A 26,526-nucleotide genomic window follows, 5' to 3' on the forward strand; every position below is an offset into this window, starting at 1 on the left:
GTGAGACCACACCTTGAGTGCTGTGTTCAGTTTTGGGACCCTCACTACAAGAAAGACATCAAGGCTCTAGTGCATGTCCAGAGAAAGGCAATAAGGCTGTGTAGGTCCTGGAGCACAGGTCTGATGGGGATGAGGTGAGGGAAAGGATGGTTCAGTCTGGAAAAGATGATCAAGGGAGACCTTATGGCTCTCTCCAACTGCCTGTAAGGAGGTTGTGGTGACGGGGGAGGGTGGTCACAATAACTGTTCCTGAATAACAGCAATAAAATGAGAGGTAATGGCCTCAGGTTACACCAAGGGAGGTTCAGGTTGGGTATTAGGAAAAATTTCGTCTCAGAAAGAGTGGTGAGGCACTGGCACAGGCTGCCCGGGGAGGTGATGGAGTCACCGTGCTCAGCCTGCTCAGGAAAGTGGAGATGTGGCACTGACGGACACGGGTTAGTGGGCACGGGGCGATGGGCTGATGGTTGGACCAGGTGATCTTAGAGGTCTTTTCCAACCTTAACGATTGCACGATTCTAACACTGCTGCCTGCATTTTTCAAAACAACTCTGGAAAACAAAAATAAACCCTGAAGGAAACCCCTTCCGGCACCCGCACCCGGACCCTACTGCTCCCACACACGCGGGCGCCGTCCCGCACCTGCCGTGAGGGCTCAGCCCGCCATTTCCCGCTGCCGGCGGAGCGGGGAGCCAGAAGGATGAGGTAGGTTATAAAAAAAACAAAAGTGAAGTAAAATAAAATTTAAAAAAAAAAAAAAAAAAAAAAAGAGCGGTGAGCGCTTGGCGCTGACGTCCCCATAGCGCCCGATGGCTGACACTGACAGCCGCCCACCGCAGCCCCTCCCGCTCCCGGCCGAGGCCGCCGGGAACCCCTGAGGCGCCTGAGGCCGCGGACACCGCCCGCCCCGCGGCACGCCGGGACGTGTAGGCCGCGGCGGGAGTGCGAGCGGCTCGGGACGGCGGGGGGTGGACTACGAATCCCAGCCGCGCCCGCGGCCGCCCGCTGCCGGCAAGGAGGAGGGGCGGGGGCCGGAGTTGGCCGCTCGCCGCCGCCCGCCCCGCGCCCCAGGCGCTCACCTTGGGTGCGCGGCCGCCGTGCCAGGCTGGGCGGCTGCGAGGAGCTAACGGGAGGAGGTGAGCGGAGAGCGGGGAGATGTGGCCGCGGGGGGACACCGAGCTGAGGGGCAGCGCCGCCGGGCGTCGCGCCCTCCCGGTGCCCTCCCGGTGCCCGCGGCTGCCGCTCGGCCGTCCCTGGGCGGGGAAGAACCGCGGAGCTCCGCGGGGCCCTCTCGCCCCGGCCGCCTCCCTGCCGGCCCCCCGGTCGCCGAAGGGATGCGGTGCGCGGTGAGCTGCGGGACCGGCGGCGGTGCGCCGAGCGCGGGCGGACCCCGAACGCGAAGGGGGGAGGCGGAGGGGGTCCGTCATTTCCTCGCGTGATGCCCGTCAGTGCGGGCCGCGTGGCTGCGAGCGGCCGTGCGAGGAGGCGTTCGGCGCCTGCGATAGCTGCTTCGCTTCCTAGCGCTAGCTTCAGCACGCGCGTCTTCCCAGCCTTGCCAGCAGCTCCATTGATCTGTGCTTTATCCCGTGATCTGGCAAAGGGTAGAGCCGTGCCTTTGCCTCGCTCAGCGTTTCACAGCTTCCAGTCTGAGAGTTCTGGGAGCGTTGGGACCCCGCCGAAGGGATGAGGGGAAGCCGCTGCGCCGCGTGCAGGGTAAAGTAAGGGTAGATAATTATGAAAAAAGTGCTCTTACTGTAGTTACTTAGTAGTGACTCAGCAGAAAGTACCTTCATAATTCTTGTATCTGTTGCAGACACACGGTGTTGGTCTGGTTGGGGAAGGCTGAGGTCTGGGCCCAGGTCTGGCTGCTGGCTTGGTTTTATAGCTGTGTTTTTGTTTTTTCATAAAGTTTTCATGAAAGAAGACAGATTTTCAGAGAGACTTTTGAAGTGTCATCTACTCAGCGTGTAATAGAATGTGTTCTGAGTGAATAGATGTCTTTATTTCTCTTACAGAACTTTCACAAGTCATACGCTGCTTCGCTATCTGCTGTAGGAACAATAAAGGTAAGGTGATTGATTAAAGGTACAGCTTCAGGCGTATGGCTCATACTGACTGAACTCGCTGGAGATCAGCTCTGTTCTTGGGGTTCCTCTGATAGTCATGGTCACATTTTGTCATACGTGGCTTGTGGCAATTCCGTGCATTCTCAAGACACGAGACACTTGTTCCAGTACTGCTTCTGTCAGTGTTTCTGAACTGAACTGTTCTATTGATTGATATGCAGAGCACTGCCAAACATCTCTGAAATGGAAGGAGCGTAGGGATAGAGTGGAGTTTCACCCAAGCAGAGCAGCTGTTGGTAGCTGATAAAACATGTTGATTTGAGATAGCATATATCTCGTTGTATAGACCTGAGGGTCTTGGCTTAGCAGGATCATGCTAAAAGCTTTGTTAAGCTTAAAATTAGATTTGTGGGGGCAACTGGGGCAATACTGGGTTATTAATGGAATCACGTTTCAGCAAAGGAAAGCTGTAAGTCCAACAGGAAAAAATCTATTGACAACTTCAAGGCTTAAGCTCTGATCACTACACCATACTACTGCTGCCTGAGTGATCTGCCCAGAGTTGGTGTGCTTTTGTTAGTAATGCCGTACGAAATTCTGTGGGCAGGGTAAGTTTGCTTGAAGCTTGTTTAATATACTTACAGTTTGAAAGGTAAAGATGGCTGAGTACGATACTGGGAATTCTGCAGGAAAGTCTTTCCAGTCTTTGCCACAACTTAGCCTGGTTCTCTGAGGTGAGTGCTTGTTTAGGGGCTCTGTTGGGTTCTGGCCATCAGATCTTAGACTTAGGGCACTAAGCAGCCATCAAGTGTTGCCATTTGGTAGGCATTCTGATCTCTTGCTGTGGTTCAAATCATATCTTTAGCACACTGCTTTCCAGAGGTGTAGCGTTTTGTCTTTGACGGCGCTGAAATGTTCCAAAAACACGTGGTTTGCCTGCTCATCTTCTTAAGCCTTTCACTACAGAGGAGTCTGGAACCCACTGCTTTTCTGTGTCCGAGGAAACTTTCCCCTAAGGAACACGAGCCTCGGTGCTAGTGTTGATGTTCTGTGTTTGTTGTTGTTGTCTTGATTTCCCTACACAGGATGATCTAGCTGAGCTGGTTGTTCAGCTTTCACTTTGGTTACACCGGTTGTTATTGAGCTGGGGCTGTAGCCCTGTGAGGCAGTAGCAGCCATAGGTAGCATAAACTTGACAGGCTGCAACTGGAATCATTGAGGAAATGCTGAGGCCCAAACTGTGTCTGATTTATGTAACGCGTAGCTAATAAGCCTTAAAGTACCATTGTCCCTGAGTCTCCAGTTTGAATACATAGTGATTAAAGTGTTTATGTTGTGGTAACTTTCCTGGCTACTTCTTGAGTGAATCCAGACAGTCCATGGTAACATCAGACCTTTAGCTGAGTAATACAAGAACAGTGGATCTCAAGGAATAACACAATTATAATGACAGTGTGTCTGTGCATGTACAGTAGATGTCAGTTTGACTGTTGAACTGGAGTATACAAGATCCCTAGGAATTGCTTGAGGTATTTCAGCTGCCAGTTCTTCCTCCTCTGACATTAACACACAGGGAGAGAGCCATCAGGGCTTTCATTCCCACCAGTCTCTTACACTTCTACAACACCAGAGCAGGTTGCCCTACTGTCATGGGTCCCCCATAAACTTACATGAAGGTCACTCACCCATGACCCAGTGTTTGCATACTTCTGCATGTGATGAACTGCTGGCTGCTAATTTTTCTTATATTTCATTGCTGATAGAGTTTTTCCATGAGAACTTGTTCTCTTAAAGCATAAATCTGTAACTTTAAGCAGAAGTGTGCACTGTAGCTACAGTTCTCAAGCTCAAATCAACCTATCAATCTGAACCCAGTGAAGTTTAGTGAAATAACTGCCATCCTTATCCTGATGTATCCTTATTTGAGAGCTTCTCAAATAATCTTTCAGTACTAAAGCATGGACAGAACTTTCTGCTCTGAATAAGAGTCTTCAGTGTTTGTTTCTTGAAACAAACATCATTGCTGGAGTACAGTCCACTGGGGCTATATCAGATTAAGGCATGACAGATTAAGGCTTGGCATTATAAAATTTGAATTCCGGGCACCTGGTTTTCATGGAACAGAATTAAAACCTTAATATGCTGTGCAGCATAGGGCTTGGATTGCCTGAGATGTCTGTCAGCAAATGCTGCCTGCCCCAGTTGTGGCAGGAGCCCTGCTGGGCTGAGGCATGTCTGAGATGTGTAAGTCATGGCTGGAACAAAGCCACAGGTTGTTTTCATAGATGCAGGCATTTGTAATACCTTCTTTAGATGCTTAACTTTTGCTGCTCCTTTCAAACCTTTTTGGCACAATGTGCTTACAGTCCTTTTCTGGACAAAGGTAGAATTGAGTCCAGTTGCTGCTTCCTCACACTGAGGTTTAGCCCCGCATGTCTTGCTCACTGGAATAGTGCCCTAGCTACAGAGACTCCAACATTATTTTCTAATCCCTTCTTTTTTTCTGTTACTTTCTTTTTTTCCTGTCTCTGCTCTGTTTCATGCTTCACCTTGGAATTTTGCACTGTACTTATTTGCTCATTTTCAGATCTGTATTATGTTTGTGTTTTTTTTGTTCTTCTCTAGTTTCATGTTTAAAATGAATGCTTATGATCTTTTGATATTGCAGTGCTCCAGATCCTGCTGTACTTGTGTTCACATTACTAACAGATGACCTGGGGCTTCTGTATATGCATTTGTATTGAAAGTACGTTCTTGTAAGAAGAAGTCAGGCCAGAAAAATAACTCAATGAGCCTTTCTTCGTTTCCTTTGATGGTCCTCACCCAGGCATTCATATTGTTCTTTCAGTTCCTTGGTCATTGTGTCCTGTATGGGTTATTTCTTGAAGGAATCCATTTGTGCTGGAATCAGTTGGAGGACTCTTCTTTGTCCCTACAGACTGATATTTTTATTGGTCCGGTATAGGTGATGACTTGATAGGTGGATTCCAGGCCTTCCTGTGTGCTTGCATGGTGAGCACCGTTTTCTTAATCTTCTTCTCCTATATTCAGTTCTACCTTATAAATGCTGCTGATTAATGAAGACCTCACCAATGCTTCTGGAAAAACAGTTCTTCAGTAGCCTCATCAAATTAAAGTACAGTGGTGAGTGCAGGAGTTTGGCAGGTTATTTTATCATTTTTATTCTCTTCAGTGAAAAACCTTCCAACATATGAAAGTGTTAATCACAAAGTGATAATGAGTCAGTCTGAGACAATTTCTGTATGTTTTCCCATCTTAACTATACTGCTGTGATTGTGGAACCACTTTTTTTTTATGTGGATCAAGGTTAGTAGTTTTACTTGTGTAGCAAAGAGCAGGTGTTGAGCCATCACACACACTGTGTTGTACTCATTATGTGTCAGCTGTTGTTTAAGCTCCCAGGAAGCATTAGATGTTTCTTTTTCTATGAGCTATGTTATCAGCCACAGAAGAAATGCTAAGGCATAAGGTGAGTCTGCAAGTGCTGGTGTGAAGCACTGAAAAACCTCTGTACATCTTTGTTTTTCTTACTGTGAATTTTAAGTATTTCAACAACAAGCAGCACTGGCCATTGCACACTTGTGGCCTTTGTACATAACCCTGATGTCAGAAACTCGAGGAAAGTCATTTCCACTGACTGGCAATCTCCTCAGAGCATCAGGCAACACCCTTAAGTACATAGGAGTCAGGAAGACACTATTGCTTGGATAACAGAATCTCAGCCAATTAGCAGTTGCCTAAACTGGGGCTGACTATGTCATAAGTCAAGTCCTACTTGCTGCTCATACAAGATTTAGCTTGGCACCTAGTGCACAACATACCCTGAAAATCTGTGTCATAGGATCAGCTGACAAGGAACTATCCGTTTCTTCTGAACATGCTTCCTCATGTGAATGCAGAAGTTGAACTTCTCTCTAAAAACTATAGGAAGAGAATTGCAGCTTGATTAAACAGCTATTGGTACCACTTCTCAAGAGAATATCTGCCCTGTGCTGGAGCTCTATGTAGGCTTTTTCAGAAACAACAGTTCTTTGGGAATTTCTTCAAGCACAGCAGTTGTTGTACCTTGTTCTGCAGAGGGGCAAATCCTTTCTGAAAGCCCCAGGAAGAGAGCCTCCCTACAGGATCCTTGGAAAATTCAAATCCTCTGTTAGTTGATAAGATAGTTACTTCAAACCTTGTTGTCAGCAGTGAAACTGGAATATCAATTTATACATTTGAAACCCTCTGTTTTCTTCCCTCCTTCCAACTCAGTCATTTATTCTTGTAACTGCAGTGTGATTCGCTATCCTTCAGCTTACCCTCTGGCTTCAGATATTTGCACTATAAATATGACCACTGAAATTATTGTGGTTATAAACAGCAACCTTCTGCTCTTTTTTTTGTTTGTTTGTTTTTTGTGGGTTTTTTTTTTGTTGTTGTTTGTTTGTTTATTTTTAACTTGATGTAGTCAGCTGGGAAACTGGTGTGTGTGCAAACAGGTTTGATGAATCAATCTATGATAGGAGGACTTGTTAGGTGCTTTCTCTACTGCAGAAAGTGCAGCATGTGACTGTACCCCGTTACATGATCAGGCACTTGTTTGTTGTGTGCTTGTTCCACTTGGCTAGAAGAAGATGGATGAAGAGTGCCAGGTCATGAACAGCTCTAGTGTTCAGCTGCAGACCATTGGTACTCCAGTGTTACGTTCACTGTAGCAATGATTCTGGATTAACTTGGTATGTTTGCTTGATGCTGATCCAGGTTTTCTCTTCTGATCAGCATTTGGATGGCTGCAATGAAGCCTGCTCCAAAACAGTTTTTTTGGCAGTGGATTTCCCCCACAGCAGTGAACCTAGCTAATGGTTACCCAACCTGAGGTGCACAGAGGGCTGTGCATCCTTATCAGTTGGCTCAAGATCAACAAAGCAGTCTTTGGCCGTGATACCATTAGGATTAACTTGTCTGATTTTACTGTCTTTAGCTACTGCTTTTGGAGTTCAAAGGGAAAGTTATGAAGGGGTAGATATTGCAGATTCATACCCAATGTCACTAAAGCCACAAACACAGAGATGGGAATGATGTCCTCAAGAACCCATGTAAATATGATCAAGGTGGAAACAAGCCATCCCTTATCTACGTCTAGCAGGGGAGACCAGTGTTTGCTGCTCAAAGTGCCACAGGTGTCTGCCTTATGTGAAATTGATTAAATAGCTCAATCACAAGTTTCCAAAATGTTATTTTGTTGACAACAAGCACAAGATTGCTATTTGATGAGAGATAACATTAGATACTAATAAATAATCCAAGGAATAAATCTTTAGAGGCTAAAGTCCCGAGTGTTATTTATTCATTTTTTCTCTAAGGAGCATGAAGTATAAAATACCTCTTTTTGCACAAGGGCTAAGTTTCATAGTCTTTTAAAATTATCTGGCTAGTTACTATTTTCCGAGACAAGGATCTCAGCCCCTCGCATCTTATGATTGCATCCTTTTCAGTGAGTAAAGCATCAGTTTGTTAGGGGAAAATCATGCTGAGCACAGCAGTCTGAGGCAGGTGAGGCTGTTGCTGCTCCTGCACGTCTCCAGGTCCCATGAATACCAAGGCTAGAGGTGTATTCCCAGCAGGCACACAGCATACACAGTATATTTGTATGTGTGACCAGCCACATAGATTAGACAGACAGCACCAACTATCTCCTTCTCTGTTTAAGTAGGAAGGAGGTCCATATTGGTAATAGGTATAAATTAATAGATATGTCCATATATGTTTGTATCTCCAAGGTAGATCCCTCTAGCAATTGCACTTAGACATTGAGGGTCTTGCTGCTAGCTGTTGCATCCCTGTGTCCCCAGTTGCTGGCAGCTGCTCACACATGCCCCTGATGCCTTCTCCAGTTGCTAGAACAGTTATCTGTGTACACATATGTTTGATCAGGATTCCCCAGCTTCTGATAGCTGAACTGTACCAGGCCCCAGTGCTCTCACCCCCAGAGTGGGCCGGGGCCCCCCTGGTCCCAGTGCTGATTCCTGTGCTGCTCTGGGCTTGTGCAGTTGGGCTGATAGCTCCTGCAGTACAACTGGAGTGGGTGTATGGAGGAGCTTTTGTCAATGTTGTCTGTGCAGGCATCTCAACCTTTCATGTGGAAAAGAATGGAAGTTTTCTGTCTGAAAGCTGGATTGGTCCTGATTGTTAGATTTTTTTTTTGAAGTCTCCCATGAAACCTCTGCATTTCTTTCACCTATACAGTGAAAGCTCTGGTTCACAAGCTATTTCTGAGTTTGTGAAGCTTTACCAGAAGACTGCAGTTCTAAGACATCTATTCATTAGTGTATTTAGTGGGAGTAGCAAAGGAGAAACAAGGATGATAAGTGCAGTCCAAGAAAACTAAGAAAACTCATTCTGTACAACCCCACCCAGTCATTTTACATCTGTGTTGTGCTTGTTCAAAAAATAATTCAATTCTGGCTTGGTATCATTTTATAATTACTTAAGATGATAAGTAAAAGGGCGTAAGGGCTCTGAGGAATGAGGTCAGAGAGAAAAGAAAGGAATGAGAAAAGTCATAGTTAGGAAAATTGGCTCTTGGGATGTTAGCAACAGACCCTGCAATAGCTCTGCCTTTCAGTGTACCTTTGGTGGAGCATGTTTTCTGAACAGTGAATTCCACAAGCCCTTTGGCTAATGGCAGTCCCCTTTATTTGTAGTCTTAATGGTTTTTAAATACTTGATAAACTTGCAATCCATGATCAAACTTGGAGTTCCTCAGCACAGATGCATTTCTCTAGTGTAATGCTGTATTAGTAATTTCCACCCATGCTTTTCCAACTTGTAAAGCCTTCTGTGCTTAGCCACCAGAAGGAAGGCTTTCTGCTCCTTTAAAACAGGCAGGTCAATGGATCTGTCATTGAACCTTTGAGTTGTAGTAGGCAGATTCAGGTACATTCATGTTAGATACGTGAGGTTAGTAACAGCAGTGCCCCATTCTGAAATTATAACCCTCTTAAGGCTGCAATAGTGGTGCAATACGTTGTTCTTCATGTCTCCAGCTTTTTTTTTTTCCCTTCATGCGTTGTATTTTGAATATAAGCAACAAGCAAGTATCCACTGTATGTGTTTGAATGTCCACAGCAACCAAATATTAGTTCCTTATAAATTTGATGGCTGTATTCTCATTTATGTAAACTGGATCAAAAATTACTGTCATCTGCAAGATCAGTGTAGATGGCTTTACAACTCTTGTTTATCACCTACGATTGTGAAGAAAAAGTGCTAGATTACTAGTGAGTTAGGTGTTATAAAGTGATATTTGTTTCCCTTTTTTTTTTTTTCTTTGACACCTTCAATTTGATAGTAGCAGTAAAGACATAAGAACAGGTTTTTATCAGTCTGATAAAGAATTGGTAACTCTTAAGTCTTTTGCATACAGCTTTTAGCTACTTTGGCTTAACTTTTATCTGGCTGATAAGATTAATGGCAGCGTTTCTTAGCAGCAAGTTAATTTTATCCTTGCTATGAAGTTCAAAGGTTGTCCAAGAACAGTATTCCACTATTAAGTAAGGCTCACAAATGCTGGAAGATCACCTTTCTCTTCCTTAAGCTGAGGGTCTGGGAGTTTTCAGAAATCACTGTCATGCTGTGTCCTCATGGGAATGACTCTCACTATTTTTCTTCTTCCTTGGGTATGCTGAGAGTGAAGGCCCAGTCTGAACTTGTTAGTCCTGCATATTTCTATTGGCAAATCCTAATACTGGTGGTCAACAGACATTTGGAGGGACGCAGAACTAGTCACAGAATGCTGCTCTCTCTGGCTCCTCAGCTACTCAGTGGACAATATACATTATCTGTGGTAATATTGTCTTTACACAGCTTCTTTCCAGATGATTAAATCCCAGCATTTACAGGTGCATGGAGTAATTTCTCTCACGGGCAGGACTTTGTGCTTCCTTGTGTTGAACTCAGTGAGGCTCCTGCCTGCCTGTTTCTCCATCCCATCAAAGTGCTTCTGAATAGCATAGTGGCCTTCTACCACTCTTGCTTGAGCTCCTGTTCATTGCAATGGACAACTCTTGAATTTGGAGGAAGTGATCTTCGATGATCAGCCAACTCTCTAGGATCCTTCTCTCTGTGACCATGTCCCATAGCTTCCAAGGCCTGGGACTGTGATTCAGCTGTATGTCTTGTTCCATTCAGGATCCTTTTAGTAAAGCACTGGAACTGGTCATCCTGAGAGGTTGTTGATGCCCTGTCCCCAGAGACATTCAACGTCAGGCTGAACAGGGCTCTGATCTAGCTACAGGTGTCCCTGGTCATTGCAGGGGAGTTTTTCCAGATAACCTTCCAACTCCAATATTCTATGATTTGATGATCCTGAGCTCCCCTATCTCATGGGCACTGCAGCCAAGGCTTCTCCCAGGCTTCATGTTTCTGACAAGTTCTTCCTTGTTGGTAAGCATCAGGTCCAACAGGGCACATCCCCTTGTCAGCATCTCCATCACCTTTATCAGGAAACTAATCACTGCACTCTGGAAAGCTTCTGGGTTGCTTGTGCTCCCCTATGTTACATTAGGGCAGTTAGCATTTCAGTTATTTTAGAGTTCATGCGTGTCTCATTGTCTGGAACAGAGCAAGATGTGTAATGGGAAGTGGTATTTGTGGGCAGGTAGACTTTGATGCAAAAAAAAAAAGTGCTACAGATGTATGTTTGGCTAACATCTTAATATGGAAAGTAATTGCTTGCAGTATGTGATAAGATACATCTGGTATCATGAAGGTGGTAGAATAATCCTGTTCTAATGTTGGCTGGACTCAGATTTGAGAGTTACAGGTTGCTAAGCAATAATGTGAGAAAATAAAGTGTCATTCAGACTTCCCCGTGACTTGAAACCATGTAAAGACTGGAAAGAAGTTTGAAATGCATTTCAAGAGTACAGAGCTAACATGAGCCTTGAGTGGAAAATTCTAGCACCTTTGTCAGACTAAAGGCTCTGGGAGTAATATTGGTGCTGGGCAGACTGTATTTGCTGAATCAGGACATTGGACCAATCGTGGTTAGCTTTGAGCATTCAGGTGGAGCTTGTTTAATTTTTGTGCAGCAACCCTTTTCTAGGAAAGTATTGATGTACAGTCAAAAACTAAGCACCTCTGGGTTAGCTCCCTTGGTTAAAGGCAAATGTGCTTAAACACCTTGCTGGACTTGAGCCCAAAGACCTAGTTCATAACAAGGGCTTCACCCCCATTATTTAAAGGGATCAAACTGTAAGTAACATCTCTACCCAGATTAGAATAATCGTGGTAAGATTCAGTTTAAAATACATGTATTTTTTCCTTATTAATTCACAGTGTATCAAAAACATCAGTGCTGTCTCTTCTCAAATTCTGGGTTACAAGAGCTTAATTGAAATCCGTCTTTTATTTTTAAAGGCAGTTTGGAACTCACTTTTTCCTAGGCTTCTCTTCACTGTATTTGTGTGAACTTTCTGTCTTTAAATATAGGGTTAGCCAGCACCTCTACTTAATGATGTAGCAGTTCTGTTGTTTTGCTTCCATAAACACGGGGTACAAAATGACCAGGGGTATCACCCTGGAGAGAAGAAGAGTCTAAGAGAGCTCTGAATTATGAGTCAGAGTTCGGATTGTGAATGACTGTGATTCAAAGTTGCATTTATAGAAGTAGCCACCACAGGGCTAAGTAATTAGCAGAGGGTGTCCTGAACATGTTCATGTGTTTATGGCAGTGGCACCCCATTTTAATGGGTGTAGGACTGAGAACAGCAGTATCATAGAATCATAAAGTTGTTAAGGTTGGGAAGACCAATAAGGCCACCTGATCCAACTGTCAGCCCAACATCACCGTACTCACTAAACTGTGACCCAAACTGCCACATCTGCACTTTTCCTGAACATCTCCACCACCTTCCTGTGCAGCCTGTTTCAATACCTCACCACTCTTTCTGCCACCTGAAGAAACCATGCCTTGAAACAACAGTTCTTTGAAAGCAGTGAATTGTACGTCCTTCAGATACTTGCTGTCTGGAAAAAGAAGCCTCTGAAAGAGGGAAGAGGAAGCAGGGTGGAGGTGCAGGAGGCACTGGTTATCTGGAAAAGGAAATAGCTTTTCATTGTTAAAATTGAAGTTCTGTGTTCTGGAGATGGGTGTTACTGTTTGTGAGTAAGCAGCAATAAAGTAATCTCTCTTCGATATTCGCATTTCCTTTAGAAGCTGAGGAGGAAGAGGGCAGATAAGCCCAAACATATCCTTCCATTTTTGCATTTCTGCAATTATTTACAGAGTAATGAATGCAAAAGCTTTCTTTACATAGGAGAAGCATAAAAACGGTGGTTTCCCAGTAGTAAAGATAATGAGTGTAATTTACTTACTTACTATTACTGACCATCTGATTAGTGCTTTTAAACTTTTTTCATAATTCTGCTACCTGGCTCATCAGAGCGCGCTCTCAGAAAGGAAATTCCAAACGAGACGTTCAAGCAGCAACGTTCACTGACCAAACCTTTTTTCTCTACTGCCAGGTTTTGCTGTGGAGACTGTAGAGCAATTCTTCCTTGGCTCCTGTTCGGTGAGATCAGCTATGGAAGATGCTCAAGAAAGTGGAGGGTGTCTTGAGCAGAACCACAAGTATTGTGTGGAGAGGCCAATATATAACCAAGAGATCTTGCAAGGACAGCTGCACAAACGAGAAAGAACACCTCAGAGTTTGAGGCAGAAAATTGAACACTCTTGTCGGTAGGATTTTGCATCTTATGTTTGTTTTATTGGTTAGAACCATTCTAATTTTCTTTTCATACACATAGGTGGTAGTTCCTTCAAAGAAACCTGCAAGATAGAAGCGATAGTTATAGTTTGATTATTCACCAAGACTGTGATGAAGCTGTATGCGTATTTTTATATGTAAATATGTAACTGTATTACAAACTGTTGGATAAACTAGTTGAATTACCTTCATTAAAGTGACAAGGAAAAATATACAGAATAGGAATGCAACTAACTGAGAATACAGTCTTCCTTTACCACGAAAGGAAAGGCACTGAAGTTAGAAATACTGATCCTTGTGTATTTTAGCAGTGTTATTAATCTTTGAAACCCTGGCTCATGACAAATGAATAAAGCCAAGAAATATCTCTCTCTATCCAGCACTACCATGCACCATATGTTGATTCCAGTGTGGTAAGAAAGTTTAACCCTGTGTTAAAAATATAACACTGGAAGCATATAAACGCTCCTCTGTGTAGAGGAAACAGTGATAGTAAAAAGCACTAGTAAAATAACTTAGGGGAAAAAAAAAGTGTAATAATGTTATTACACTTGTGTAATACCATAAGTGACTTTAAGTGTAAAGTTATAATAAAAAGTATAAAACATCCAGACAGTAAGTAAGAATAGGAAAAAACATTACAAAGTATCTTGAGATCTATGAGGGAAAAACACTATCTGAAAGCAAGTTATCCTCAGGGATTGTTATTAGACAAATGATCTCAGACAGAAGTATTGTGTGGCTGCCCCACTGTGCATAGACTTGAACATTTTCACTTCCCTCAGAATTCCAACCTCACACGATCATAAGGCCAACATGTGATAAAGGACTGAAGTAACTGGAGTCATGATTGTTTGTGCTTAAGCTTTGTACAGAAAACACTGTAATCAGGAATCTGAGTCTGTGTTTAATGGAGCTGTTATGCTGCATAGAAAATAAAGGTCATAATTTTTTTTTGAGCTGCTAGTGTCAAACTTTTTCATTCTGCTTTGTCTTTTCAGTTGTTCTTCTAAGAAAGCCAAGTCTCATCTTTACAGTTTCTTACCAATTTTAAAATGGCTTCCCCGTTACCCGGTGAAGGAATACTTATTAGGAGATATTATCTCAGGTATAAGCACTGGAGTTATGCAGCTTCCGCAAGGTGAGTACCTCTGTGGATCTATTCATTCTCTGCTTTTCTTTTTCTGTGTTTGCTTTTATGCTAGTGATTGGCTTCCTGAATGGGTGCCCATGAAAATGGCATGGGTCTTTCAGATGTGTGTGCCTGGAGGTCAGTATAGCATTCAGCAGACAGTCAGTAAGGAGAATGCCCTGAAAATTGCATGTCACTGTAAAATATTTTAACTCTGAAAGAATAACTGTTTAGTTTAAGTGCATGTTTAAACCTGTGCTTAATGCACCTAATTATCTTCTTATCTCCTCATCATGAAAGTTGTTGGAAATTCCCCACAGAGTGTAGCAGTATCCAATGGATGTAATAGGAATCATATTTCAAGAGTAGTTCTGGCAGGATATTCCATAGGAGAGCAACTGTTGTAAAGTAACCAAACTAAAATAATTCAGAGAAGAATGTGCAAGAAATCAGAGGCTTCTGTCTTAAGGATAGAAGTCACCATCTTAAGCTACTACCACCTATTAGATACATCGCATATTAGACACATCTCTGTGCTGATGTAGTAGTGGGCAACAGTTGGCATGGTGAAAATAAATCAAGAGAAACATACGTAACAAGAATGAAAATCTTTGGACTTTCCATTAAGCTAGTTGGACGTATCACACCTAGTAGAGCCAGGCTTTTAAGCTGGAGCAGATTCTGTAGAAGAATAGGAGGGAAACTGTATTCATTTTAGTTCTTGGTGACTGGGCTAGTGAAGCCTTTTGTTAAATCTGAGACTATCAGCAATTTCAGAGCTGCTGCAGTGTTAAAACTGGCATCATTTTTACTGAACTGTCATTATGGGGTGCCATTACTTTCTTGGGAATGGCAGTGTCATGACAACAGCTGCTGTCCCAGTAGTTCTTGGATTAGAGAGGATCCTTGATTTTTCTTTTTTTATAGAGCCCAGTCCAGCGGGATCCTCATGTTAAGGATAATGAAGCATACAAAAGTTTACTTAAGTTTAATTAAGCTTTGGCTTATTTCCTATTTCTGCTTCACTCATTCCCATTTAGGCTGAGGCAGGTCTGAAGAGTGAGTCTGTAAATCTTAGAAATCTAGATTTTTATGGGATGATCCATTAAGGCAATGAAATATCCTAACTTAGTGCAATTGACCTTTTTAATTTTGCAGCTTACCTGATTAATGCTTTTTTTTTTTTTTTTGAATAATTAAAGATTCTTCCTTACACAAACATAAATATCACATAGCAGGGGAGTTGAAACTAGATGATTTTTATAGTCGTTTCAACCCAGGCCATTCTATGATTCTGTTCTATGATTCTATCTTAAACAGATCACTGCTGTGGTGAACTTTTAGAGAAATCTGTCAGGCATTAGGCACAAACATTGCCATGTGTATACTGATGTACAGTTTATGTGATGAACTAGATAAGGGCACTAAAATGTAAGTGGTCAGCAGTGAACTTTAAACTTAATGTTGTAACTTTGTTTTAAACTAAACATTATGCTTTTCTTCAGTGATTGCAGTCATACCCTTGAACTGCTCTTGATCTTTCCCTTTCTGAAAAGGCATAAGTTGAACTCCTGTTTTTCTGGAAAGGATGTCATTATGGCAAGAATGAGGTCAAAGAAGCCTGGGAATCTTGCCAGGTTTGAGCAGTGAACTCCTCTCATGTCAATATCTCTTTATTTCCTTGGCACTGACAGTATTTTAAAAAATGCCAGTACAAGTGAAAAGGGAAGAGAATAAAAGGGTATTCATAGACCCACCTTCCTACTTTGACAGCTCTGGTTTTTAGTTCCAGTCACTTTTACTGGTAAGTTCATTGCATTATTAAAGGCCAGGATGTTGTGGTACAGGATGTTCTGTTGATGCTCTTGGCGTGAAATAGCCCCTGGGACAGAGAGTACGTACATGTGAGGTGAGTTTCAGAAGTACTAAATTAAAAGCTCATTGCTGCAATAAAATAACAGTATCATCAATCCAGTTCTGTTAGAAATATGAATTCTTGGATTGGTTAGGTCTCGGACAGTTTGGGCATCAGCAAGTTCCTGTGAGATACTGAATTGTGCAAGACTACTTGGATGACACAGAAGATTCCTTCCTGGTCTGTTCTTTCAGGATAATCTCGTGCTTTGTCTCTGGATTTAAAAATACATTAATAGAGAGATGTTGTAGAGTATCAACTAACTCTTCTTTATGGGCAAAGCACTGAATCCTTTAAGAGTGATGGACTTTTGAGCTTTTCAGGCTCAGACTGGAGCAGTTCACTAGAATGTGGTAACACAGCTTCTTTGTGTGTTGTGATTCTGCACTTGTCTAGGTGAACTGGAGAACTAATCAAGCCAGGATGCATCATTCTCTATAGTGCAAGTCATGTAAAACTACTGAATATGCTGAACTGTTCAGTGCAGTTACTCTCCATATCATGAGATGCACACCATCTGCTAGTGAGTGCAGTCCCATGGTAAGCACTCATACAGTCCCATGCAGTGAGAGCACTGTGAGAGGTGTCCCTCCCTGGCTTCCCTCAGTGCTGTTCTCCCACAGCTTTATCCTCATGCTTGCCAGCTCCATCAACAAAAGGAAATAGTGTGGATTGCACTTCGACTGCAAGGGACTGCATGTCTTAATAACAAATCAATTTCATTTACTGAATATACTGGAAGGAATACGAACTGTAAGCTCTTTGTCTTACTGGATCATAAACAATGCTTCCTTGTTTCTTATACACTCAGGAACACGTTTTATGGATATGTGAACTGTTATGTAATCCCACACGTTCTGGGAAGAGGCGAGGAAGAAAGTGTTTGGTCAGTTGTAAGATGCCATGAAAATCATGTATGATTAAAAAGGAGGAGAAAAATCAAATGTGTTCTGGATTTCTAATGGTGGAGAGTTCACTCATTTTTTGAGAACAAAAAACACAAAATGTGTTTGTTAACTGTTTCTTCTTAATCTTCCAACCAAAGATATGTGCACACAAACTAACAAACCCATGCACATCTGCAGTCCCTGTAGTTACAGACTTATTTTTTCCTGAATTAAATCACTCAAGTTTCTGGGCACCGTTTTAAACTACTATGTGTATTTATTTAAGAATATTCTCTGCAAGACTTCTCTTTACCTGTGATACATCTCTGATGCTCATATTAGACAAGTTCAGCTTTAGTAGACCTGAATTCTTTTGCTTGAAATTGTTTTTTTTTTTGCTAACATATGTATTTGTGTTTGTTTTCTAGGTTTAGCTTATGCTTTGCTGGCAGCTGTTCCCCCAGTATTTGGCCTATATTCCTCATTTTATCCTGTCTTTCTGTATACTTTTTTTGGGACCTCCAAGCATATATCAATAGGTATAACTGTATGGATAACTGAAATTCTTTGTGTGTTTGTGCCTAACAAAGCTCTATAAATTAAGTTACATAAATAGAAAATGTAGTGGTTTTCTGTAAACTCACATTTAAGTGAATAAGCAATACACAAATATGTTGAGCGTGAGCAAATTCTTTTATTGTTAATTTATCTATCCTGCTTAGGAAAGAATAAAGAGCTGGGGCAAGAGGGTTGTGTTTACATCTAGAAACGTGTGCTATGAACTCCTGAACTATGATTTCATCTCTGTTGTCGACCATCTGTCTGGCCATGAGTCTCTAATTTGCATAATAGAAACTGAGATAGAAAAATGGATGATGTTTACTTACCATAGAGGTCTGCGTTTGATATCTAAATAGCTTTAGTGATGCTGAGTACTGGAGTAACTTCTGTGACTAAAAAATATGCTATTTAGATGGAAGAATCTATTATCAAATAATTCCATGGGTCTTTGCAGTAGTAAGGAAGCTTGGAACTGTTCCTTACACCTGCCAGAATTTTAACTCATTATTTTCCTTTCCCCCTTATTTCAGGCACTTTTGCTGTGATTAGTATGATGGTTGGTGGGGTTGCTGTGAGACAAGTGCCTGATGAAGTGATCTCTGTAGGCTATAACTCAACTAACACTACAGATGCCTCAGATTACTTTGGTCTTAGAGATGACAAGCGGGTACAAGTAGCTGTGACCCTCGCCTTTCTTTCGGGAATTATCCAGGTATGTGCACACAGTTTGTTGTAAGAGCTGCTGCCAGACTTGCAGCTGCAAGGGGCAGCGGATCTCATTCAACAGACTGATGCTTCAGCAGTGTGCTGTGTAGAATGCAGGCTGCTTCATGGCAGCCATGCAGCAGAAGTGGCTTGCAGGGAGATGCGTGGGAAGCAAGTCTGTGTCTGGGCTTCTTGGCTTGACTGGCAAAAACAAGACCTCCCCTTTCATTCTTTCCTGTCTTGTCAGAAAAGAACTCTACGTGATGTTCCATAAATGCATACAAGCACCTGTTTACTTATGTCTTGTGTTGTACCTGCCAGTTGAATGGAAGATTTGGTGCACTGATGGCTACTTCCTGAATCGAGGCTATGAAAGGGCCTGGGTCAGGCCTGCCTTATTTGGCTTGAGGATAAGAAGATCTGTCTGCTATGTACTGCTGAGATTCAGATTACAATGAGAGTCACACAGTTCCCGTTTCTCTTCTTCATTAGTTGTGTTTAGGCTTCCTTCGATTTGGGTTTGTTGCCATCTATTTAACAGAGCCTCTGGTGCGAGGATTTACTACTGCTGCTGCAGTTCATGTCTTCACATCACAGTTAAAGTATCTGCTTGGAGTAAAGACTAGCCGATACAGTGGACCCCTCTCAGTTGTGTATGTAAGTAACTACTTTCACTAGATGTGTAAATGCCACATTGTCATGGTCTAGTACTTAAGTCCTCTTCTATTAAAAAAAAGTATTTTGCCACTAAGTAGAACAGTTCCTTAATATTCAAAACTTGGTGTCGGATCTTTAAGCACTATAGCAATATTTGAGCATCTTAAAGTGTATCTTGGGTGAGAATAAATCAGCACACTCCAGCGTGAGCAGATGAAACTCATTGCAATGGGTCTCTTGTAGGAAAACATCTGTCCTCCTAATGAAATAGAAGCCTGAAGCTTTGTATGACATGTTTTACTGTAAACCAGAGATGTTTTCCAAAAGTAGGAAATGTTCTCAGAACTTTCCGGTCTGTATTTCTTGAGTTTCACACATGGTTCCTGATGGCTGTATTCTTCATTTCCTGTCTGTAAGCTGTTTTGCAGTGTGACTGGACATAAAGTGCTGTGCCATCATAAATGTACCTGTTCTTTAAAGCACTGGAAGAGAACTATTTTTTAAAACAAGGCATTCCGTGTAAAAAGTACTGTGTATTAAAGACTATCAAATTAGAACTGATTGTTTTGAGCATACAGTGATCCAGTATTTGGCATAGCTCATAGCCTTATTTTCCTTACACCTTCTGTCTAATGCACAACATTTGCTTCATAATTATAGGAGAGAAGAGAAACCATGCAGTGTAAAGCTGTTATTTGGTTAATATGACTTCAGTAAATTCAAAAGCTCTTGTTCACTTAAATTTAAAATTGACAGTGGTACTTGGAAAGAAACTTAATAGATACCTTACAGCAAAGTGTTGTTTAAAGGGACATTTCTAATAGAAATCACAACCAAAGCATAAATTAAAGCTTTAGTTATGATTTCAATTAGAAACATTGAGAGTGACTGAGCACTGGCTTAGGTGCCCAGAGAGGTTGTCTCCTTCTCTGGAGATGTTAAAAGCCACCTGGACACAGTCCTGGGTTATGTGCTCAAAGGGACCCTGCTTGAGCAGTGAGGATGCACTAGATGACCTCCAAAGATCCCTTCCAACCTCAATTGTTTTGTGATTCTGTGATTACTTTTCTTGTTGTTATGAACAACAGAGTTGAAATGCATCCAGATCTGATTTGCCTACCATTCTAGGAAGCTCCAAGTTTACATAATCAGTGCTGCAATTTTGCAGACAAAAAATCTTGAGTAGAAGGATAGGGAAAGTCTCAAGTATCTGTGAGAACCAAAGCTTTTAAACAGATTGAAGCTTTTTTATTGCTGAGCAATCAGTATTTCAGTTACAGTGGTGAAGGCTGTAGGAAATGTTTCTTGGAAATCTTTCTTGTGTAATTGCACAGATTCAACAATTTGGATACAAGGCCACACAGGTTTGCTGAATTATTTTGCTAAATTATTACTTGCTGAATTTGCTGTTTAGTTCAGTAATATAGATATGAGGATACTGACTGCCAAACAAATCAGAGGGAAGGTGTGCATTTGAGGTGAGCTGCCAGAACTCTGATAATATCCCTATAGTTGCTGTAGTTTTCCTTCTGTCTAAAGTAGAATGTGTACATCTTCTTTCAAAGACCTCTCCAGGGGTCATTTATGTCTTCTTTTTAAAATGCTATGGAAGAAGATGGAGTAATGGTTGGAGGATTTATTTACCCTCTAGTAACTTCTATGTTTCAGCAAGCTTACTTCTTTCACACCCTTTCTAATGGTGTTTTTCAGCTGAAAGAACTTTGCAGTAATGGCCAGTTGCTGCAAGATTGTTGTTATTTAATCACATTGCTATGGTAACTTCAGTGGTGTTATCAGCGGCTTTATCCTTTAGAAATGGCTTTTGCAGCTGTAAGTAGATGTGACTTGCCAAAGAATACTTGAAGGTATTAGAAGAGATTGGTATTTACTCCTTTCATGTCCATGCCTGTATGAAATATGTGTGAAAATGCTGAGCATAAGAGATGAGATTTGGTCTTTTCTCCCCATTATAGCAATTGTTCTCAAATTTTTGATCCATTTGAGTAAGATTGGTACTATAAATGGTTGCAAATCTATTTCCCTCATTGAGATACTCTGAACTTCTGTATTTTGTTGGAACAACGGGGATTTGGGTGAAGCAATGATTAGCTGCAGTTATAGATGTAGAATAAAAACAGCAGTGGCAAACACCCTAAGAAAATAAATTTGGATAATTATGACCTTCATGGAGATACTCCTATTGTCTTACAGAGCCTAGTTGCTGTGTTCTCAAAAATAACAACAACCAATATTGCTGCATTGATTGTTGGATTAACATGCATTGTTCTGTTGCTGATTGGCAAGGAAATCAATCTCCGCTTTAAGAAGAAACTGCCAGTTCCTATTCCTATGGAGATCATTGTGGTAAGACAGTTGTGAAATTCTGTAGCTTAATTACATACCTCTTCTAAAGTTGTAGAATTTTTGTAGAAAAAAATCTCATTTTTTATCAAGTCTTATGGGGCTTTAAGGTAACTTCTGTGGAATGTAATTTGTTTGAGACTTGGTCCAGTTGAGTGTTTGGATGCTCATGAGGTTTAGGCACTGATGTACCCAAGTTTTAGGCGTGAGCTCCCAAATAAGAATTGAGCTTTGGCACCTGAGTGAGTCTCAGCATGACATGTCTCTGAGCAGCATGGAGTACAAGAGCTCAGAATCCCCTCCTGAGGAAAGGTGCTTATGGATGCCTGTTCCAGAGGTTCTGCAGGGCTTGCTTTCTTTTTAAAATGCAGTGGTAGAAAGAGGAGCAAGAAACAGTGGGACTTCTTCCTTTCTCTATTTCTGAAACTTCTCTACGCATGGATTTTAGTGTAGTCTTCTAAAATACAATCAGTCCTGCAGTCAAGTATCAGACCATCTTACTAGTCCACATCTCACATTAACTTTCACTTTTTAAAGTGTTTGGATTTAAAAATGAGTTCTCAGATAACTAGAGCTAGCAAACAACTTGCACGGAATCACAGCCAAGGGAGTAGGTGAAGGCATGAGGAATGAAGAAAGGAGGTGCTTCTCAGAGATGTTGGAGGAGATGCTTTAGAGTATTGTTTAATAGTAAGGCAATAGCATCACAATCTTAGACCTGTAGCACCTGTTATTTCTGCAGATAACATGCATACTCTGCACAAGAAGATATGGCAGCAGAGTCCTTCTTTTCACTGAGTTTCCTAATACATGCTATTCTGTGGTGCTGTTTGCATTTCCTAATACATGCTATTCTACCTGGGCTTAGCTCAAGCAAGGGGTATTTGTGTGATTTGTATCATACCACAACATGCTCCGTTTAATTGTCTCCAGCAAATGAAATCAGCAAGGGTTGAAGGTGATGAATGGAAAACTTTGGAACTTCTTTTATCTGTTTCTATAACCACTAACTCTTAAAAAACTGACTGACAAATGAATGTTATCCTTTGTGTATTACTTACAATAAGCTGTTATTCCTTCAGACATATTTATCTCTTCTTAGCCCTTGATGCATTTGCGGGTTTTTAGGTCATTATCGGCACAGGAGTTTCAGCTGGAATGAATCTGACTGAGTCATATGGAGTGGATGTTGTTGGGAAAATTCCTCAAGGGTAGGGGTGTTACATTCTCATTCAAACTATACCTTTTTCATATAATGTGTAGCTTTTATTATAGTAATTGTAAACGTTTATTTCTTCTCCAAGGTTAAGTGCACCAGCAGTTCCTGAGATTCAACTCATCCCAGCAATATTTATAGATGCAGTAGCAATAGCAATAGTTGGATTTTCAATGGCTGTATCTATGGCCAAGATCTTTGCCCTTAAGCATGGTTACACCATTGATGGGAATCAGGTAAAAGTATTTGAATTTTTCTATGGAAAATGTTCACTATCACCTTCATTTATTTATTAAAGCAGAAAGACATATGGGACAAGAATGGGTTTTTCTTTCACTGTGGAATCAAGTTTTTGGCAGCTTACACGATTAAATGCCAGGAGTTATTTTAAGCTCTTGTAGCTCTGTTTTAATGATTAGTTACACTTATACCTTTGTTTTGGGAAACTTTGGTTAAAGTTGGATGTGTGCACAAATAATAATTGTTGGGACAGCCATTACTTAGGCTACTCTCCTGGTAGGCACCTGTTTTACTTCTGCATTCTTTCACAGTGAAACATTGAGTTCCCATGTGATAAGTATATTGTCTTCTGTACCAAAGAACCATTATATATGGTTTTAGAAATTCCAATCATGTTTTTATTTATCCATTGCAAATAGATGGTTTGTTTCCTGTGGGTGGTAATACAGTTGTTATCTATTTATTAAGAATAAAATAAACATTTTAGAGTAGAAAGCGGAGAACATTATTTGTATGATAAACCATTTTTTATGCAATTTTAGCATTAAAATTCAAGTTATCCAGGAGTTGAAAAAGTTCTTAAAAACAAACAACTCTGTCATTCATTTTAATTTTCAGTCTCACTAATCACAGTAACGTTTAAGGATGAGAAATGTCTCCAGCACTTTATCAAATACTTCATTTAACAGATGATTTAATGTGCATTAACTTGTACTTGTGCTTCTCTCACATGCACAAGTTATGATAAGGTAGCTATAAAAGCACTGTAAATAAGAGGTGGTTGTTATTGTGTAAGGATAGCTCCATCTTCATACAGTTGCTAGGTGTAACTTTTGTTTTGCTCTGATTTTTTTTACACAGGAACTTATTGCCTTGGGAATATGTAATTCTGTGGGGTCATTTTTCCAAAGCTTTCCAATCACTTGCTCAATGTCCCGGAGTCTTGTTCAGGAAAGCACTGGTGGGAAAACTCAGGTATGTAAACCCAAATTTGGAGCCAAAGTTTGTTTTCATGTTTTCCTTTTTTTTTTTTTTTCTTTCAATTTTTTGTGTTCCAAAGCTGAAGACTGGAGTTTCACTAGACTGCCTTATTTCTCTGCCTTGGCCAGAAGAAGAACTGCAGTTTCCACTGTTTCATATCCTGTCTGGGCCAGGATAGGAGGCTGCATGACAGTGAGATTGGACAAATTTTGTGGGAGGGATCAGAAATGACTCAACTGGCCTTTTGGGAAGCACAGGAAGCGTTAGCTCATGAGTAACACTGCCCTGTTGGGGCATTTCTGGCTATTCAGATGTCATTTCTTGCTCATTTTGTTCAGATTGCAGGTGCACTCTCTTCAATTATGGTTCTGTTGGTAATTGTGGCAATTGGATACCTCTTTGAGCCACTTCCACAGGTAAGGTAGTTTTGCCTGCTAAGCACTGCATGTCAGTGAACAGAAGCCAGCTAGTATTGCTTACAGCAGAGATTGTAGAGTGGTTGATGAGTAAGTCCAGTCAGGGCTTGGTTCAGAAACCCTTCAATTTTGTGTAAATTCTTGCTGTAAGTTAGATTGACAATTAATAAATATTTTGAAAAATGCAGCGTGCTGTTTTGCTGTTGTTTTTAATATTGAGCATCCTGGACTCTGTTTTTAAGACATAAAATTAATATCTTCAAATGATTCCCATTTTGTTGCAGGATAGGAATTCTGGAAGGAGGCTGAAAAGTTAAATGAGAGTTATAAATCAGCTGGAGAGGGTTGGGGTTTGGTGATGGCTCAGCATAATGAGTTGAAGTAAAAACAATTTTACTTATTTCTATTGAAATTTATTCATGTGGATGGATGCACACTGATCAAAAAAACCCCACATGATTCTGATGACATGCACGGGATGATATGCGATTCCTGTTTTGTTGTTTTGTGTTTGTTTGCTTTCTTAATAAGATATATATCTTGGTTTACACCCATATGACTGCACAGAATTTTTACAAGATATTGCAGAGAAACTTGAAGATTGAGATTAAAGTCCAGCTGCAAGTACTGCAGGCATTATAACTGCAGCAGCCTGAAGCTCAGGAATACATGATTTCTCTTGCTGGGAAGGACAGTAAATCAAATTGTACTGATTCTGGCTTGCCATTTCTGTGACAGGAAGAAAAATGTATCTCCACTGAACTACCTGAAAAGTTCTTTGTTAAGCTGAACATCTGCAGTAGACCTATATCAGTTTTATGAGCACAGAAAACAGTTATTTTTGATACTTTGAGGTAGGTATATTTTGCTTCTGAAAATAACGTTTTCGTAATATTCCTAGACTGTGCTGGCTGCAATTGTAATGGTGAACCTGAAAGGAATGTTTAAACAGTTTGGAGACATTGCTCACTTCTGGAGAACCAGTAAGATTGAACTGGTGAGTAATGGACTTTTAGAGCATATATTTAACTGCAGTAAAAGTTTTGCTCCTCCCTATCCTCCAAAACAGTGTAGAAACTTAGCAGGAAATTACAAACTGCATTGTAACACATTAAATACCCTTGGAGAGTGATCTGTTGCAGATAAGAATGTTTTTGTGCTTGTTCAACAGCGTTTAGCTCAGATCAGAAGTAGTTTAGTTGTGGTAAAAGCAGAGCTTTCGCAGTGTTGCTATAGGAACTGTACTGAAGGCTGTAGGAAAGTCTGAAAGGAATTTGAAACAGAGTAACAGAAAACTACATGAAAGCATTTGTCATCCTCTAAGATTAACCACAATCCTGTCCATAGTGATTTTCTGGATTAATGTTAGTTTGTCATTGACATAAAGATGATGTGTGATTTATAGCAGTGTGCTGTCACGGAGTTGACCAGATCAATCTATGTCCGTGACAGGGGCGACAGGCCTCTGCCCTCCCCCCCCACCCCAGTCCCACAAAAATGGGAAGGAAGGAAGGGAGGAAAAAAAACAGCGGCAACAATCTATGGAGGAAAACTAATTTTACTATAATATCGGAATACAAAATAACACAATGTATACAATTTAATTGAAATTGAGATTAATAAATCAGACAAGATAAGAGAGAGAGAGTTCCCGGGACCGAGTCAAACCTGAAAAGCTTGGAACAGCTAGGAAAGCACCTCCAGCACCCACTGCAAGGCAGCAAGAGAGCGCCCCCCCCACCTGGAAGGGCCAGATCCCGTGACTGCTGTAATGTACAGGGATAGGTACCTGGGATTGGGGCAGTGACACTTTAATGCCCAGTACACTACATGATGTTTTGATGTGGAATACTGAAACTCAAAAACAAAAACATAAAACCATGACATGTGCTTACTTTTGGGGGAACTTGGAAAGGTGGCAGAGACCTCAATGTACTGACACATAGGTAGTTCTTGACCTCATGGGTCAAATACCCAACATCAGGAGTTAAGTGCATATATATATATGATGATTTCCAAAATTCTGGACAACTGCAGAACTAAATCCTTGAGATCATCAGAATAAAATGGTATGTCCCCATTATTGGCTTGAGCTTTGAGATCTGTGGAATAGCTCAGAAATGCAACTAGTTTCTATATGGTATGGCACAGAGACCTTAGCACACTTGAAGCACTGAATTCTTCCTTTTCAGTAGCAAGCTCCTCTCAGCATATGTATGGAATCAGGTGCCTCATCCAGGCGAAGACAATTAATTGTTCAGGAGTTCTCAGGGCAATCCTTCTTTATGTATTTTATTTATACAGCTAACAGTTCACGCTGCAAGTAGCAGAGTTTGCAACAACTGCTCAGTAAAAGATGAAAATAAATGAGAGCTACTTTAGCACACTTTGTATGTTTCTTTATCCTTCAGCATTGGGAGTCTGCTGTTAACTCAGTTTGGAGAATAGGACTTAATGTATTTATTAATTTTGGACAATTTATGTTATGTTAATGTGCCTTGAGCTCTTACATGCTTTTCAAAGGTTAAGGCAATTGCAATCTGCTATCATGATGAATTACATCCTAGCATGTTCCTGAGCAGAAGAGGTACATAGGCTTCAGGCTGAACAATGGTAT

The 26,526-nt window shown here is 41.2% G+C and overlaps 1 protein-coding gene across 3 annotated transcripts in view; it reads left to right on the forward strand.

Annotated features, from left to right (window-relative positions):
* The first annotated feature begins 1,023 nt into the window (after nt 1–1,023).
* Nucleotides 1,024–26,526, forward strand: part of SLC26A5 (solute carrier family 26 member 5) — a 31,075-nt gene continuing 5,572 nt past the window's right edge. For 2 of the 3 annotated variants that reach the window (XR_008206212.1, XM_052680876.1), the window contains exons 1-13: nt 1,024–1,136; nt 2,016–2,066; nt 12,597–12,810; nt 13,840–13,979; nt 17,201–17,311; nt 17,864–18,045; nt 18,531–18,695; nt 20,907–21,059; nt 22,185–22,267; nt 22,361–22,508; nt 23,374–23,487; nt 23,832–23,909; nt 24,811–24,906. Coding sequence is in view for 2 of the 3 variants with exons in the window: in XM_052680876.1 (XP_052536836.1) it covers nt 12,656–12,810; nt 13,840–13,979; nt 17,201–17,311; nt 17,864–18,045; nt 18,531–18,695; nt 20,907–21,059; nt 22,185–22,267; nt 22,361–22,508; nt 23,374–23,487; nt 23,832–23,909; nt 24,811–24,906 (1,425 nt within the window). In the remaining variant the exon portion in view is untranslated. Of the gene's footprint in view, nt 1,137–2,015; nt 2,067–12,596; nt 12,811–13,839; nt 13,980–16,696; nt 16,772–17,200; nt 17,312–17,863; nt 18,046–18,530; nt 18,696–20,906; nt 21,060–22,184; nt 22,268–22,360; nt 22,509–23,373; nt 23,488–23,831; nt 23,910–24,810; nt 24,907–26,526 lie in introns of those variants that run through there. The other variant, XM_052680877.1, reaches the window with a different exon arrangement.

Source organism: Tympanuchus pallidicinctus, unplaced genomic scaffold (genome assembly GCF_026119805.1).
Source record: "Tympanuchus pallidicinctus isolate F22 unplaced genomic scaffold, pur_lepc_1.0 scaffold19, whole genome shotgun sequence".
In the NCBI taxonomy this organism is placed as follows: domain Eukaryota; kingdom Metazoa; phylum Chordata; class Aves; order Galliformes; family Phasianidae; genus Tympanuchus; species Tympanuchus pallidicinctus.